The sequence below is a fragment of the Acinonyx jubatus genome, chromosome A3 (assembly GCF_027475565.1).
Source record: "Acinonyx jubatus isolate Ajub_Pintada_27869175 chromosome A3, VMU_Ajub_asm_v1.0, whole genome shotgun sequence".
NCBI lineage: Eukaryota > Metazoa > Chordata > Mammalia > Carnivora > Felidae > Acinonyx > Acinonyx jubatus.
Genome location: NC_069388.1, coordinates 15285025 through 15303468, shown reverse-complemented (window position 1 = coordinate 15303468; position 18444 = coordinate 15285025). Strand labels below are relative to the sequence as shown.

At 41.7% G+C, this 18444-nt stretch overlaps 1 protein-coding gene across 4 annotated transcripts in view; it reads left to right on the top strand.

Moving 5' to 3' along the window:
• Positions 1–639: 639 nt before the first annotated feature.
• The window catches only part of STK4 (serine/threonine kinase 4), a 91776-nt gene continuing 73971 nt past the window's right edge, over positions 640–18444 (top strand). Inside the window, exons 1-6 of one of the 4 annotated variants that reach the window (XM_053199902.1) lie at positions 776–790; positions 6404–6484; positions 7568–7793; positions 8484–9294; positions 12387–12515; positions 15247–15361. In XM_053199902.1, the coding sequence (XP_053055877.1) occupies positions 9290–9294; positions 12387–12515; positions 15247–15361 (249 nt within the window). In that variant the 5' untranslated portion in view covers positions 776–790; positions 6404–6484; positions 7568–7793; positions 8484–9289. Of the gene's footprint in view, positions 791–6403; positions 6485–7567; positions 9295–12386; positions 12516–15246; positions 15362–18444 lie in introns of those variants that run through there. The other 3 variants (XM_053199901.1, XM_027070186.2, XM_053199903.1) reach the window with 3 other exon arrangements.

Genomic DNA, 18444 nt, shown 5'->3' with positions numbered 1-18444 from the left:
GTGAAGCGTCTGATTCTTGATCTCTGGGTTATGAGTTGGAGCCCCAGACTGAGTGCGTAAAATCTTAAACACATTAGTATGACTTACACTCTCATTTTAGTCAGTTTGTTTTTGTTTGTTTGTTTTTACGTTTATTGCCTTTCTCACTTGAATGTTAAGGTCCATGAGGGCAGAAATTTTATTTTGCTCACTGTGCGGCACCTAGTACTGTGCTTGGCCCAGAGCAGATGCTAGATATATATTGAATGAATGCCCGTTCGTTCCAGCCTTCTCAGTTTTCCTGATCCTACTGGCGTTGGTTAGGTTCTCACATCACAGTTGTCTATCATCACTTATCACTATGTTAACTACCAGTCTAGTAACTATCTTTTCTACGCCGTAAATTGCAGAAAAAGGTAGGACTCCTCTAGATCTTGACTATTACGTACCTAGAGCCTAGCACAGCGCCACACACACGGAGCTCGGTAAGCACAGAATTAACTCTGAGGAACTCTGCACCGAGGCAGCATGGCCCACGGATGCCGGCCTCGCGCAGGGAGCTCCGGGTTCCTTGGCCGCGCCCCGAGCGCCACGTGACTTAAGTCCACACCACGTGGCTCAAGCCCGGTCCCTGCCGCCCCGCCCCGCTCCCGCGGCGCGCGCCGCTTCCGGTGGGGGCGGAAAGCGGAAGTGTGGGAGGGTCTGCGGGGCGGGCTCGGGGAGGTCCCAGGGGAGGATGGAGCAGTGAGCGGGTCTGGGCGGCTGCCGGCAGCGCCATGGAGACGGTGCAGCTGAGGAACCCGCCGCGCCGGTAAGGGGCCGCTGGCTAAGAGGCAGGGGGTGGGGAGAGGGAAAGGCGGGAACTGGCAGAGGGGAGGCACCAGGTGCGCCCCCGTAGGGGTGGACCCGCGGGGCGAGGCTATCCGGCTGATGGGCACCTGCTGAGTTGGAGGGGGTGGGGGAAATCTCTCTCGGGAGGGGGTCCGGCAGAGGGGAGCGCGCGCCCGGGGGAATAAACGTGGGGCTGGCTGGGGAGAGCGCTTGCTGTGGAGGGACATCCTGGCGGAAGGGGGGCGCTGCTGAAGGGAGCAGCTACTGAGGGACGTGGGGACAAGTTAGGGAGAGCACCTGCTCAAGGCGGGGGCTCTTGCGGGGAGGCTGTCCTAGGAGGGATTCATCGAGGTAGCGGGGAGGTGGGGGGTGGAGGATGCTGAAGCAGGATGGGAACCTAGAGAGGTCCAAGGTATGGATCAGGAACAAGCAGAGGAAGGCTGGATGCACTTTCTAAGGGAAGGGGTCCCACCTGAGGGGTGCAGTGGGGAGGATCTGTTGAGGGGGAAAGCTTTGCGCCTAAGGCGGAAGGCGTGCCGAGAAAGGTTGAAGGTCCAGCAAGGGAAGGCTTTGTGGAGGGTAGCATTTAGGAAGATTTGCTGGATAGTGTCCCCACTCTAGGATGATGATGGCATCTTTCATTCCTGATGCCCAGTGCCTTCCTAGCTTTCCTCATGTTCTCCTCAGCTTTTCAAATCTGCCATTGGGAAGGAAATAAGAGGAGGTTTTCAAGATGGGCAAATTGAGGCCCAGAAGAGTTGCGACACAGCTCTGTGTATTTCCTTCTTTGCTCCAGGTCTGGGTCGTGACCTGACCAGACTGGGCCCTTTTCAGGCCTCTATTGTTTTGTATCAGCTCCAGATCCTACTACTACCTGGAATTGTTTTAAGTCAAGATCGGGGAGGTAGCAGATCCTAGAAAGTCTGAACTCTTGGGCTGGTTATAGTTGTATCATTGATTTGCTCTGTGGACACCAGGATCTTATGTCAGTCTGCCACATCTGGAGAAAAGTAGAGTGCAGAGATCAAGGGAGTCATGCTTCTCTGGGGTGCAGTGTAGTTAGCTTCTATTTCACAGAGACCTCTGACTTCCTGCAGCAGAATGAGCACTAAAGTAGGAAGTGTTCTGCCTGTGGGAGTGTGGGGCAAAGGAGAGGTGAAGGGAAGGGATTGGCAGCCTGGGCTGCACACTTGGTGTTTGTTTGAAGTACGCAAACACTGCGGAAGGCAAATAGCTGGTTGGGGTGGACTCATAATCACCCCACTCTAGTGTGCTGAGACGGAAATAATGATTCTTACCCAAACGGCACTTACTGGGAGCCAGACACCTTCCCAGTGCTTTCCATGTCTCCTGATGAGCCTCATGAAATTGACCTATAAAAATGGTAATTTCACGTGATTCAACTTCTTATGACTCTTTTGATTGTCACAACAACCCTATGAGGTGGTTATCTCCATATTTCTGTTTCACAGGTGATTAAACTGAGGCACAAAGAGTTTAAGTGATTTGTGGGAGGTTCCACAGTTAGTAAGGGGCAGACCTGGGATTTTAAACCAGGCGATCGGGTCCAAAGTCCATGCTCTTAACTGCCTCAGTCTGATGCCTCTGTGGAAGGATCCCGGTTCCACAGGGCCTGTGTATGTTAGCAAGTATTTGCTGAAGCACCATAGTGATCCAGTTATAAATGTACACGGGTTATATTTCTTTCTGAAATATATTCATTGTTCTTCCGAGGTCTTGGTTTAATTGAAAAGAGGATTAGGAATCTGAGTTTTGTTTCTACCTTTGCCTTGTGTTATATTAGCTTGGGCAAAAGAGTCAACCTTTGTGCATTTTGGCACACTCATTCCCGCACCTTTTGGATTTTCAGAAATTTATGAAATGTGCAAGAGGAGAGCACTGCAGGGCTGAATTCTTTTTTTTTTTTTTTTTTTACCATTTATTTATTTTTGAGAGACAGAGACCGAGTGCGAGCAGGGGAGGGGCAGAGTGAGAGGGAGACACAGAATCGGAATCAGGCTCCGGGCTCCGAGCTGTCAGCACAGAGCCCGACACGGGCCTCAAACCCACAAACTGTGGGATTGTGACCTGAGCCCGGATGCTCAACCAACTGAGCAACCCAGGCGCCCCTGCAGGGCTGAATTCTTGAATGAATTGCTCATCTTAGGTGAACCTCATCAGCAGATGAACTTTATTGCTTGCATTTGTTAGGACTGCCATGTCCGTTTCACACACTGGGTGATTGAAATGGCAGAAATTTATTTTCTTATAGTTCTGGAGGCTAGAAGTCTGAGATCAGGGTGTCAGTAGGGCTGTTTCCTTGAGGCCTGTCTCCCTGGCTTGCAGATGGCTGTCTCCTTCCTGTGCCTTCACATGGTCTTCCCTCTGTTCCTATCTGTGTCCTTACCTCCTATAAGGACACCAGTCTTATTGAATTAGGGCCCACCTATGTGACCTCATTTTACCTTTATTACCTCGTTAAAGGCCCTGTCTCCAAATAAAGTCACATTCTGAGGTCTTGGCATTTAGGACTTCAACATATGAATTTGGGGAGGGAGAACATACTGATTTTTATGATCATTAAAAAAGTCATCAATTTATCTTACACATTTGTTGTAACCATTATCAAATTCTGAATGGAAAGAGGGATAAGTAGTCATTAATAAAATGAACCTTACAAGAGTTCTAAGATGGGAGAAAGAGGCTTCAGAATTAGCCAGACTTGTGAGTAACTACTTCTTAAACACCCTTGTTTGTGTTTGGAAAGGTACAGGTGTCTTGTCAGAGATTTGGTTGGCATGTGTTCCCAACAAGGGATTGCAGTCTCAATGCAGGAAATCCTCTCTGCGTTCATTTGCGTGTGACTGAGTGATGAGAGATTAAAGTTGATGGCTTATGTAGGAGTTTATGATTTTTAAAAAAGTGAATTGGTGTCAGATAATAATAGCATGGTGGAGGATGCAGAGAGCATTTCTGGGATGCTTGGCTGTCCATGTGGCTATCTGACTTAGGAGAGGAGCATCTGCCGGTGTTTGGTCCATGGAGGCTGTGTTGGCCAGGCCTGTTCTTTTATGAGCAAGCAATGAAACTACCTATGACTTGGGGAAGTCCCAGCTGAGAGCTGAATCATCAGTCGGGGCTGTTTTGTGCTTCTTCCATGAAAATTTATGGTATAAATGTCATTAAGAGTCACTTACCAAGAGATTTTCCATAGCAATCTTAATCGTTGATAACCTGCTAACCCTTTTTAGGGTGGAATTCTATTCTTTTGAAAACTCACAAGGATTCCTGGTAAAAGCTTAGGATTCCCATCATGACGTTCATTGATCAATTTAGGAAATATTTATCGACCACTTCTGGGTTGTGAGGCACCAGAGAAATAAAGATGTTTAAGCCCAGATCAAAATCAAACAAACACCCCACTTCGATTGTTTCAGAGAACTGCCTGAGCAGGTATAGAAAGTTCTTCTGTCAGAGGATTATCAGGCGCTTGCAGCTGTTTCTGTCACGGCAGTGGCAGTTTCCTTTGTTATGTTGTGGTCTCAGAGTAGTTGAAATCGTGAGTTTTGTTTTTTTGCAGACCACAAAGTCAACACTGCAGAGGAACACATTTGATCTTCCTTTATATAAGCTGTTTAATTATACTTGAGAAATGAGGTATTGTCCATTGTTTATACAGTTATAAATTCAGTGCTTCCCCGCCCCCTGCCTCCCCGCCTCGCTTGGTTTATGCAATGTTCTTTCTAACTTCTGAGTTCATAGACATGTTGCTTCTGAACTTTAAGAGGAGTTTCACTTCAGCCCTTTTTGTTTTGAAGCTAGTTTTTATGATGTCATTGGAATTTAATATTTAGGACCTTTTGATTTTCAAAGGTCGCGGTGGTCATTTTGTTAATTTTCAAGTTGTGGCAATTACTGACGTGGAGCATTTCTCCATTTCTCTAGTACATAGTCTTGACAGTTACAGAATTATAAAAGATTGTCCTTTAGAGATCAGTGGTTATGGGTGGATACACTTGACGTGTTCAGGGATTTCTTTTTTGTCTTTTCTTTTGGTTTTGCTATTTTTTCCGGGAAGGTGTGTGTGTGTGTGTGTGTGTGTGTGTGCGCGCGCGCGCGCATGCATGTGTAATTCAAGTCTTTTCATGTAAAAATTGGTATTGTCCAGCTAGTTTGAACCTTCTCTCTACAAAGAAATCTCTAGTGTTACTACTTCCATATTTCACCATTTCCTGAGCTGTCTTTTCTTTGTTGTCTTTTGTAGTTTCAGGAAGCCATTGTGTAGAAGATGCACACGTATACACACACAGATATTCCTTGGCAAGCTTCTTCCTTAAGCCCATTAATAATTTTCAGAGGTCTCAGAGTTTTATTTATTTATTTTTAATTTTTTTTTAACGTTTATTATTTTTGAGACAGAGAGAGACAGAGCATGAACGGGGGAGGGTCACAGAGAGAGGGAGACACAGAATCTGAAACAGGCTCCAGGCTCTAAGCCGTCAGCACAGAGCCCAACGCGGGGCTCGAACCCACGGACCCTGAGATCGTGACCTGAGCCGAAGTCGGACGCTTAACCGACTGAGCCACCCAGACGCCCCCAGAGGTCTCAGAGTTTTAAAAAAATACTGTTAATTTTTAACCTCCTGTGTTTGTTATTTACTATGTCTGGCATAGTCTGAAAAATTATCTGGAAGTTATAAGCACCCATATGTCTTTGATTTTTGGGACTCATCGGAGGTACACTGCTGCTCGTGGAAGAGTCCCTGTGAGACTATTTGAAATTCCTAGCTGCGTAGTTATTTTTCACTTTTGATCATGTCTAAGTGTATACCTTCCCCTTTCTGTTTCTGTGATACCTGTAGAATCTCTATGTTTTGACCAAATTGCCAAAATCTTGCTAATGAAGGGTGAGAGACTCTGTCTTCCTTGGCCTCCAGGCTGAGACCATATTTCAATTCATAGTTAACCTTACATTAAACATCTTTTTTGAAGAGATAGTTATGCCATTTTAATTCATGGCATCTCAAGATTTAAATGGATTTAAAGGTTCCCTCTAACGCTTGAACCCACTCTGTAGCATTTTAGCCACACGATGATTCATTTTCTGTTTAAATTCTCCAATGATGGGGAACTAGGGACTTCTTAAGGCTGTCTAAACCATTTCAGAACAACTTTTACTGTTAGAAAGTTTCTTATACCTGTTGAACTGAAATCTGACTCTTGGTAGCTGTCTACCCTTTGGTCCTGATTATGCTCATCAGAGGGAGCCAGAACACGTGCAGCACTGCCATAGAGCCGCCCTTCAGCGTCCCTTAAAAGTCTTTTAGCTCGGGGTGTCTGGCTGGCTCAGTCAAAAGAGCATGCGACTCTTGATCTCAGGGTCGTGAGTTCGAGCCCCACGCAGGGTGTAGCGATTACTTAAATAAATAAATAAAAAACTTAAAAAAAAGTCTCTTAGCTTGCCTTTCATGTTCACTAGTGAAGGCTTTGTAGAGAAATCCCTAAGATGCTAATTTTAATATAAATAACGTATTTTGTGGTCTAGTTGCTGGTAAATAAAATGTATTTTATGTTTTTATTTCTTCATTCACAGGCAGCTGAAAAAGTTGGATGAAGATAGTTTAACTAAACAGCCGGAAGAAGTATTTGATGTCTTAGAGAAACTTGGAGAAGGGTAAGTATACAGAACAAACAGGTGGACAGTAGGTCCCAGTCTTTTTCTTCCCCTAACACTGGAAGTAGCTGCACCTTTCTCATGTCAATAGTTCATACACCTGAGGAGGAGGGACAGAAATGTTGTGTATGGCACTGCTCTGAGTCGGGAGGAAGGTCAGCTTACAGCTTGAAATGCCCTTTTCCTCTCTCTCCCAGTCACCATTGTAGACAGATTCATTGATTTCTGGTTTCTTTCACACCAACGGCATCCATTACTTTCTCTCTTATAGAATCCATGGGTTATGTGATTTTATGTATGTAACAGCACTAACTAGCTTATACTTCAAGAATTTTTGTTGATCGTACATTTTTATTTGCTGTTCGTAGTTTCTGATCAACATGCAATAACTTGTTTCAATAAAAAAATGGAATTCAGCATTTTGGTTAGTGTAGCTTTGTGAAATATAGTAAATCAGGGACTGTGACTACCTTTATAACTTCCAATAGATCGAAAATCCCAGGTTGGGAACGAGTTGTCTTCTTAAAACCCAGATATGTGAATGGGTTTATAAAATACTGCTGAAATGGTAATTAGTAGTGGATAGTGGCTGTCATTGACTTTCATGATGCAATAAAGGTTACAGCATAATTTTTTATACCTTTACATATCCTTTTCATTGTACCCTTAACCTATTTATTTCTTTTTCTGTAATGACCAGATATTAAAATGTGAGAGACATTTTTTATTATGTTGTTAATTTTTGAATAGGTAATCAATTCATAGGATTCAGAATTCAAAAGCAAAGGAGTGTATACAATGAGGAAAATCCACATTCTACTTCTCTCAGCCACCCAGTAGCAATCAGTATAGTGGTTTTTTTGTGTGTATCCTTCAGTGACAGTTTCTGCATAAATAAGCAGAGGTGTGTGTGTGTGTGTGTGTGTGTGTGTGTGTGTGTTCAGTCTCTTGAGAGTGCTTTTAGTTCAATAGAAGACTTGAAACATTAGCTTTTAAAAATGTCTGTTTAAGTACTGTGTGCTTCTTGAAATCAAGTCTTCCATATTTTATTTTGGAGTTTAGTGTTATTTATGTCTAATATAGGTCAGCAATAATGTTAAACCTGATCGTGGATTACATGGCATAGGTTTTCATGGATTGCCTCCTTGTAAAAAACATTAGTCATCTCTTTGTAAGTTGGAGAAATACTCTTTGGAATCAAACAAGACATCAAGCAGAGAAGGGAAGTAAAAGGGGACACCAGCTGTGCTGTGAAAAGACAAGTACAAGATGAATCTGAAGACTGCAAGTTGACTTGGCATCCTTAAAGGTATGGAAAAATGACAGTCCCTCTACATCTCTTGCCTGCCCTTTTCAGCTTTAGCTTGGTATCCTTGCTCTTTTCCTCAAGGAAATGAGTCCAAAGCCCTTAATCTAACAGTGCTGACAGGTTATGCTTTGAATAAGGTAAACATGGTAGGCATAACTGAATATGTAAGTAACTTGTTTCTTTCAGTTTTAATCGAAATGTGTTACAGTCGTAAAGGTGTGGACTCTGAAATTAGAGCTGCGTTAAAACTCTTGCTCTACTGTTTTTTAGTCACAATAAACTAGTGAGCTTGAGCAAATTATTTAATATTTTGAAGCTTCGTAAACTTCAGCTATAAAGTGCAGACATTAGTATCTCCCTCATTTGGGTTAAGTCAAGTATTATATGAGGTAATGGGGGTAAAGTACTGAGTACTGAGTATGGTGCTTGTCACAGAGTAAGTCCTCAATAAGTGGCAACCATGATTATTTTATTTTTATGTCTACCAACTGAAGCATTTTTCAGACCTTACCATGTCAAATTAAAGTTAATCTTAACTCTTCCAGTATATTTAGGTGTTCTTGAAGGGAGCTCTGTTTGGGTTGATTGGGTTTGGGGAACGCCAGAAGAAAACTACAGACAGAGAATATATCAGGAATGTAGCGTGAGGGAAAACTAAGCTAATTACGATTGTTTTTAATTGTCTTTTAGACCTATGCATGTCTTCATTGAGGAACTTGGAAATTTCCCTATAGAGATATAACCAGCAAGAAAATTGGCATAAAGCTTCAGATCTTTCTCCCGTGCTATCACCGTATTGTTCTTTTAAGTGATACCACAGATGCTTGGATTTCTGTCATCATAGCTGAATGAACCTGAACAAGTTTCATTTAACTAACAGAATCCTAAAGGAAGACCTTAGCTGCCCTTTTCTGTCTAAATACAAACTGCCATGCCATCCTTAAATTGTTCTGGAAAACAAATAGATTGTGAACACTCACTGACTTGTGTCTTGTGAAATGAGCTCTGGCTGACGGACTGTATTGGATTCTGGAGGCCGTGGTCCTTCTGTGTATGGAAGAAACGCTGTGGATGTGTGGCAAAGTAGAGCCAAAGCTCCAGACCAGAATGAGTGGACCATGCTTGGAAAGTGTTTTGAATGCCAGCCTAGCACCTTTTGTCCTTCTGTTATACTTAAAAGTTTTACACCTTGACTCATTGAAGTTTTTATCAGCGGGTAGTAACAAAAACATCTTGCCCATGGTTTCATAGCTAGTGAGTGGTATTGTTGAGACTTGTATCAAGTTACTTTGGCTTCAGACACTGTATTATTTGTTTTTTTCCAAATCGATCCTTGCCTTGTATGGCTTGTATGAAACCCCTACTTCCCCACCATTTTTGTTCTCTGCCAGTTAAAATTCACTGTAGTTTTGTGGTAGGGAATCTGGTCTTATGGAACCGGCCTAAAAGTGCGAACAATTGCTGAAGCCTTCTAAATTCTCTTCAGATTACTGGAAATGAAGTACGTGGAAATCACGAATCTTAATTGTTATGTGAACTCTCGGAGCATTCCTTGCTCTCAAGGGAGCATAGGGAGGCATAGAGAGTGTTCTGGTCAAGATTGCTGAGTGAGCACATGCAGAGATCTCTCTTTCCATTTCAAACAGATAAAACTAATGAATGAAAATTAAAAGTTTAGATAAAAGGACACATGGCCAGCTACGGACCAGGGATGGAAAAGATATGTAATAGTAAGGGGGTGGGGAAAGCTTGCCTTGTCCTTGTCAGGAGATTGCAGGTGGGCTTCCTACATGAAGCTGTGGGATGGATGAGGCTCCCCATCTATGAGCTAAAGTTGAAATAAATTTGCCCAAACACCACTAGAAAGTATCATTTGCCTGTGGCCTGGGGAAAAAGTGGAGGTGCCTGGTGGACAATAGGAACTGGGAGAGGCAACAACTCCCAACTCCTAACGGGGGACCAAGTTTAAGTTGTACAGCTTAGATGATGGGGCTAAAAGAACCATGAAACCACCATGGCATCATGAACTGGTCATGGCAGTTAGCATTGTGTAGAGGAAAATTATTGAAGATAAAAGGAAACTCCTGCAAGGAAATCTGCCATGAAATAATGATCAGAACTAACAAATGGGAGAATTCACACCCAAGGAAATAGAAATAGTGGAGCAATCTCAAAAGGGATTTAACATGTTTTCGATTTTCAAAAAGAGAAGACACAGACTAACATCCTTGAAAGAAGAACACCTGGTTATGAACATGAACAGTTAGCTCCATGAAAAATTAAAGTTGGGAATCTTGACAATGAAAACTATAATGATTGAAGTTCAGGAGGTCCAATAATTTGGATAAGCGGTAAACTAGACAAGCTGAATGAATTTGTGAATTGAAGGATAGAAATGAGACTGATCACAAAATGCAGGACAGAGAAACATGGTGTTAGAAATCAAGAGGGCAACGTGGATTGAGGAGATGCAGTATGGGTCCAGTAGGACTTCTAGGAGTTAGTAGAAAAGATAGGAAATAGATAAGGCTGAGAATTTCCAGACTTGAAGAAAAACATGTGCCTTCAGATCAAAGAAACTTATGAAGTATCAAATAAAGCAACTCCTAGTTATATTATAGTAAAATTGTAGAATGTTAAGGATAAAGAGGAAATCTGGAATACTACAGAAAGAGAGATTACCTATGAAAAATGATAATCCAATGGTAGCCAACTTCTTGGCAGCAATAGAAGCTGGAAAACTGCAGAAAAGGTGCTGAGGGAAAGCTATTGTCTACGAACTCTGTATCCAGCACAACCGATTCCAAAGAGGAGGTGAAATACAGACATTTTCATACATATGGGACCTAGTGTATCAAGAATAACTTTGGATGAAAGTAATAGAATACCCAACTAGCAATGGCTAACCAATAAGGGCATTTAATAACTAAGTAATAATAAATCTGGTGTGAAAGATTCCAGAATGGTTGATTGGCTTGATAATGGGTTAGCTATTTGTGTAGTTCTCTATTTCAAGATGGCTACATTACTTTCCAGCATCATGCCTTATGTAATAGTAATCAAAGTAGGAAAGGAAGTGGCGAGTAAAAATGGGCCTTCTTGTGTGCCACTGTCTGATTTATCAGGGAAGAAAGTCTATCCCAGAATCCCCTCTACAGAATTCCCCTCAAATTTCATTGGCCAGAGCTAGGTCATGTGCTTATTACTACTTCAGTCACCAGCAGAAGAAATAGGAATGCTGAGTGCTTGGACCACCATGTTTTATCCCCTGGGACCAAGCCTTCACCACCCTAATGAATCAAAAGTTTAACTGTGAGGAAAAAGAAGCAGCAGTCAGGCTTCCACACAGGGTCAATGGTTGCCTTTCTCTGGCAAAAAAAAAAAAAAAAAAAAAAATTGTAACATTTAAGGATTATTATAGTAGTTTGACAATATAAGGGATTCTGATGGAATGGAAATTTTTTGTGTGTTCTGCATAGACTTTTTTTTTTTTTTTAAGTTTTATTTACTTTCACATTGAAATGGTTCCCAAGTGTCTTTTGGCAGCTAGAGCATTCAGCTACTTTGCTAGATCAGGTGGCCCTGTGATGTTGATGTTTTTTCACCAAGACAGTGTGAAGAAACAGGCGGGTTTGGGAAATAGGAAGGATGTCTTACTCATTGTGTTTTCAGTGACAGCCGTCGAGGTTTCCGGTAAAAATGTAATCCATGCAAGGTGATGATGGTATGTCATTTGACCACCACAATTGTCTTGTAGTTTGTATTGTCATTTTACAGGTGAGGAAATTGAGGCACGAGAAGGTTAATGTGTATGTAAATGATGGTTAATATGTAGTGGGGGATAGGGCTCAAATCCTAGGTCTTTCCATTCTAAATCCCATGCTCTTTTCACCCCCAAATTGAAGCGACATATACACTTTTTACTTATTTCGATAATAATCTTGTAAGGGGGCATGAGTAAATGGCTTTATATGTGCTCCGTTCATCTGATACTAGCCTTTGAAGGGCCTGAGATTTTTAATTAGTTTCCATAATGTTTTAAGTATTATTGTGAGTGAGAGGAGCAAGGACGGAAAGACCTCATGGGACTGGAGTGAACACAAGAGCACAGAGGCGTCCGTTTCTGTGTTCGAGCCCTGGGAGCTCTGTGTTCACACAAACCTAGATTCACTTCCTGGCCTGACCACTTAGTTTTTTACCTTTGTGACGACCAAGTCTTATAACCTCTGGGCCTTTACACATTTTTCCTGTAAAATAGGGATAATGACCCCTTCTTTGTTTTTTGTTTTGTGTGTGTGTGTGTGTGTGTGTGTGTGTGTGTGTGTGTGTGGATGAACTGGGATGATGCACAGCTTCTGACAGACATCAGGCATGGTAGCTACTATAACAGTGATTATTTTATATGAATACGTTCAGTTATTTAAATGTGAAGTTAACAGGTGGTTTTTCCTCCCTGAAGTACTTTAGCTGTTTCAGTTTTGCAGTTGTAGTCATTGGGGGTATAATTTAGAACCATGAGTTGCTTGCGTTTTACCACTTTGTATCTCTGGTCTTGTTGTGCCTTTACAAACGTTCTCTTTACCCCAATTATAGGTCCTATGGCAGTGTGTACAAGGCTATTCACAAAGAGACTGGTCAGATTGTTGCGATTAAGCAAGTTCCTGTGGAATCAGACCTGCAGGAGATAATCAAAGAAATCTCTATAATGCAACAATGTGACAGGTAAAGCCATGTGGTGTTACTTTGGAGAGGACATGGTTTTGGATTATTTACAGTTTAACACCTACAGATGCATTTCCTTAGATATTTTGCAGAAGAGAGAGTTTAGTGGAATCACTATGCATGTTCCTTTCAGACAAAAAAAATCTGATGAAAAAATGTGTTTTAGTAGCTAAACTTTTATGGTTTCTATTCTGGATAGTTTTTTTTTTTTCTTCTCTTAGTAAGCCCCTTTCAAAACTAGGAAGAGGAGGCAAAGAGGCAGAAAGTGGTGCTGGCTTTTTTTTTCCCCCCCTGATAATGATCTCTTTTACTTCCTATTGAGAAAACATGTCTGCAGAAATAGCTAAGGAGAGATAATTCAAATACTTTCAGCTCTAGAAGCCTTGGAATATCAGATCTATAAAAAGAAAATGCTTTTTTTATGTATTACTGTTTCTTCACATTTAAAAAAGAATTCTTCAAGCTCAGAGTAGTTAAGAATTGTATTTTTGAGGAACTAAGATTTGTCAAATGTTGTAAGCAGGAAGTCAGGCCACCAAGCAACCACAGAAAAGCACGTGGTTTGCTCTGAAATTCTGTGACAACATGGGTTGGTCTCTGTGATGGAGCAGGTTTCCCCACTACTGTTTATTTAAAAAAATTTTTTTAATGTTTATTTGTTTTTGAGGGAGAGAGACGGAGCAGAGCTGGGGAGGGGCAGAGAGAGAAGGAGACACAGAATCTGAAGCAGGCTCCAGACTCTGAGCTGTCAGCACAGAGTCCAGCACGGGGCTTGAACTCACGGACTGTGCGATTATGACCTGAGCTGAGGTCGGATGCTTAACCGACTGAGTCACCCAGGGGCCTCTCCCCACTACTGTTTAAATTTGAGAGAAAGACACCTGGGTGGTTCATTTTGTTAAGTGTCCAACTTCAGCTCAGGTCATGATCTTAAGGTTCATGACTTCGAGCCCCACATCGGGCTGTTCGCACAGAGCCTGCTACAGATCCTCTGTCCCCCTCTATCTCTGCCCCTCCCCTGCTCGCGCACGTGCGTGCTCTCTCTCTCTCTCTCTCTCTCTCTCTCTCTCTCAAAAATAAATAAACATTAAAAAAAAAAAAAGGTCAGAGGTACACAAACTTAGAGGCAATGCCAGCCCTAGGGAGATGAAAGGAGAATGAGAGTGTCTTGTACTGGAGGCTGCATTTGTTCTCCTGAAGCTCGGCATTGGGGCAGGTGGGGCAGCCTACGAGGAAATTTGCCCAAGAGCCTTTAGATTTCACTGACTTGCGAATGCAGTTATTTTCTCTTCTCCCTCCTTCCCTTTGTATCACTTGACCGGATTGATCGTAGTCGGGTAGCCATTTTCCTTTCCCTCTGCTCTGAGATACTGTACGGAAACTCTTTGCGATTGGCACGTTGGGACTTTGCCACTGCTGATAGGCCACCCAAGAGCTGTGTTTCAAACAGAGTATGCAAATATCTCTAATTAAAGAAGAGTTATTTTGAAGAGCCTATTCTGTGCTAAGCATGGTACGGAGTACAGAGAAGTACAGGGCGGACTTCTTGTCCCCTGTGAGTTTATAGACAAATATGTCATGCCAGACATGCCTGTGTATGTATGGGAGAATTTAGCCGATGATACAAAATAGTATAGGACATATTACAACAGTAAGTAGCTGGTATTACTTGCCTTGTAAAGGCAGTAAATCCTACAGGAATGTAAGGAAGGGAGAGCAGATGTGATCGGTACCTTAAGAGGCTTATTCATCCAGGTCTTCGTTAGTAGCGTTTGTGTGTGTGTGTTTCCTGCTGTCCTTGTCGTTGGCATGTTTCTCGGGGATAAAGGGGCGTTTGAAATTCTGAGCATTAATGACACCGAGTAGGTTTTAGCATCTTCAGTTATCATGCAACATTATCTAGCCCTGGTAACAATCTAGCCAATTAAAGCTGGTAGCTCTCAGTGGGCAGAGTATTTCATTTTAATGGGATGTTTGACTTTTCTCTGAAATTTCTCACTTGCTATCTGTCTTCAAGCCTGAGAACCAAAATTCCAGGTCTGACTCTGAAGGTTTTTTCTTTATAGTAGATTGTAGTGCGACTTATTTTTTTTTCTTGTTACAAAGTATACATGACTTCTGGGAAAAATGCAAATAAAAAGAAAATAAAATCATTTTTCCCTTTGGAGAAGTAATCGTTGTTAAATACTACTTGGTGTACATATCCTTTCATATCTCTTTCTGTAGTTTCACTTTTCTTACTATTATGTAACCTGCACCTGTACTTTTTTCTTTTTGGTAAGCACTTTTTTTTTTTTTTTTTTTTTGTAAGCAGGGTATCTTCTCATGTTATCAAGTATTCGTCTATAATATTTTCCTTGGATTTGTGGTTATTCCATTATATGGGTCTATCATTATTCCTTTAATAAACTCCCTAATGTTAGACGTTTAGATGGTATCTAAATTTTCATTGTGATACTGCTGTGATGGAAACTATTTCTTTTTGAATAGCTGTAGTTCTTTTCCTGGGATGAATTGTACACCTAGAAATGCAGGTTAACAGACCCATACATTTTCTCACTTTTGTTATTTATTATTTGGAAAATTATTATTATTTATTATGTATATTTTTATCAATAAAGAGGGTGTCTATTTTAACCTGAAATATGAATAATTGATCTTTGGAGCAGAGAAATTAATTTTCACGTATCGAAGGCTGCAGCACTAATTCATATTGTTGCTCTCTCCTTAGCCCTCATGTAGTCAAATATTATGGAAGTTATTTTAAGAACACAGACTTGTGGATCGTTATGGAGTACTGTGGGGCTGGTTCTGTGTCTGATATCATTCGATTACGAAATAAAACGGTAAGTTTACCTTCTGGAACAATGCATCTGGGCTAGTTTCTGGCCTTGTATTCGTGGTAACTTTCCTACTGTTGTTTTAAGAGAGATGACTGTCAGATTGCCCCGTTTCCGTCATTTGTTCCCTCTCTGCTTTCTGATGCCTCCTAAAAGTGGCAGTTTTGACATCAGCCCAGTCCACTGATATGTAGCATGACTTGCTTACTTCATACTGGGAAGGAAAACTGCCAACAAATCTTGGTTAAGCAGTGGATTTTATTTTATTTACTTATTTATTCTAAATAAAAAAAAATTATTTTAAATGTTTATTCATTCTTGAGAGAGAGAGAGAGAGAGAGCACAACAGAGTGTGAGCAGGGGAGGGGCAGAGAGAGAGAGGGAGACACAGAATCCGAAGTAGGCTGTAGGCTCTGAGCTGTCAGCACAGAGCTTGATGCAGGGCTTGAACCCATGAACTGTGAGATCATGACCTGAGCTGAAGTTGGATGCTTAAATGACTGAGCCACCCAGGTGCCCCTTTGAAAAAATGTTTTTTAGTGTTTGTTTATTTTTGAGAGAGAGAGAGAGAGAGAGAGACCGACAGAGCTCAAGCGAGGGAAGGGCAGAGAGAGAGGGAAACACAGAATCCGAAGCAGCTCCAGGCTCTGAGCTGTCAGTACAGAGCCTGACGTGGGGCTTGAGCTCATGAATGTTGAGATCTTGACTTGAGCTGAAGTTGGCCACCTAACCGTCTGAGCCACCCAGGTGCCCTTAACTTTTTTTTTTAACGTCTATTTACTTTTGAGAGAGAGAGAGAGAGAGACATAGCGTGAGCTGGGGAGGGGCAGAGAGAAGAAGGAGACACAGAATCTGAAGCAGGCTCTAGGTTCTGAGCTGTCAGCACAGAGCCCAACGTGGGGCTCCAACACTTGCACCATGAAATCATGACCTGAGCCAAAGTCAGATGCTTAACTGACTGAGCCACGCAGGCACCCCAAGCAATGGATTTTAAACGTTTAAAATAGGATTTGGTTTTCTCCTCTTACCCAGCATGTTCACAAATTAACTTCTGTATCCTACTAAACAGAATAATCTCTGTGGAAGATATTCGCTCTTACTGTGATTGCTGGAATAAAAGCTGGGAGTCGTGGGTTTAATTCAGGTTCAGTTGCTCATTCAGTAAATACTCTGAGCTCTAGGCATCCAGGAGTAAAGAACACAACGACCCTGCTCTTGTGCTAGTACATTTTTTTGTAGGGCAACAAAAAAGCCACCTGATGGTAACTAGAAAAGAAATCCCAGAGAGTGATAATTTATTTGAAGGAATGGAGTGGTAGAGGGTGCTTGGGGAGCTACTTGAGAGTGGACAGCTGAGAAAGGCCTCTTAGGGAGGTGGCATTTAAAGTAAAACTTGAGGGTTGCCTGGGGGGCTCAGTTGGTTGAGCATCTGACTCTTGATTTTGGCTCAGGCCATGATCTCTGGGTCATGGGATCAAACCCCCTGTGTCCGGCTCTGTGCTGAATGTGGAGCCTGGTTAAGATTCTGTCTCTCTCCCTCTGCCCCTCTCCCCCATTAGCACTCTCTTTCTCTTTCTGTCTCAGAAAAAGAACATTGTAGGTAGGGGAACAAGCAATGCAAAGATCCTGAGGCTAGGACGGGTTTGGCACATAAAGAAGGCCACTGTGGGTGGAGGGAGAACTGTAGGAGGTGAGGTGAGACAGGTGGGCGGGCCCGGATTATGTTGGGATTGTCCACAACGATAACGAGTTTGACTTTTATTGGGGTACCATAGGAAAGCATTGCCAGGTTCTAAGCAAGTGAGGAGCCATCTGATTTACATTTTAGAAGATAAACCGTGGCTTCTGTGCGGACTGTGAATGGATAAAAGTAAAAGCAGGGGCCATCTTAGCCTTTAGTTTTTTTGTTGTTGTTGTTTTGTTTTGTTTTAATAAGAGAAACAGGAATAATACCTATATTAAATATTTGCAGAATTGTGAACATTGATTTAAATATATGAAAGTACTTTGTAAATCGTGAGGTGCTGTATGTAAGATAGGAATAATTTATTTTTATTTTTAATTTTCTTATTTTTAATTTATTTATTTTTAAAGTTTTCTTATTTTGAGAGAGGGAGAGTAAGCAGGGGAGCAACAGAGCGAGAGTGAGACAGAGAATCCCAAGCAGGCTCTGCACCGTCAGCACAGAGCCCGATACAGGGCTTGAACTCACAGACCTAAGGATTGTGACGTGAGCTAAAATCAAGAGTCTGCTGTTTAACCAACCGAGCCACCCAGGCGCCCCAAGATGGGAATATTTTAAGACTCAGTTGTATCCTCAAAAAATTAAAACTAAAATTACCCTATAATACAGTAATCACACTACTGGGTATTTACCCAAAGAATACAAAAACTAATTCAAAGGGATATACGCACCCCTGTGTTTATTGCGGCATTATTTACAATAGTCCAATCATGGAAGCAGCCCAAGTGTCCATCATAGATGAATGGATAAAGAAGATGTGTGTGTGTGTGTGTGTGTGTGTGTGTGTGTGTGTACACATACAAATATTATTTAGCTGTAAAAAAATGAAATATTGCCATTTGCCACAACCTGGATGGATCTAAAGTGTATAATGCTAAATGAAATAAGCCAGTTAGACAAATACCATATGATTTCACTCATATGTGGAATTTAAGAAACAAAGCAAATGAACAACAACAACAAAAACAAACCAAAAACAGACTCTGTTAAGAGAGAATAAATAGATGGTTACCAGAGGGGAGCCAGGTGGGGGGATGGGTAAAATAGGTGATGGGAATTAAGAGGACACTTAACCTTGATGAGCACAGAGTAATGTATGGAACGGTCTAATCTATTGTACACCTGAAACTAATATAGCATTATGTTTACCCTGTAATTAAAATAATAATAATTAAAAAAATAAAAATAAAACTTAGTTGTAACTTTTGGATTATCTATACAAGTATATCCTTTTCTTAATTTATACTATTCAGAGTTAGTGTGTTTTTCTGATCAAATAGCAAGTTCTTTAGGTAGGAAAAATATCCAACAATATGATAAAGAAGTCCCAAAGCTTGAATAATTT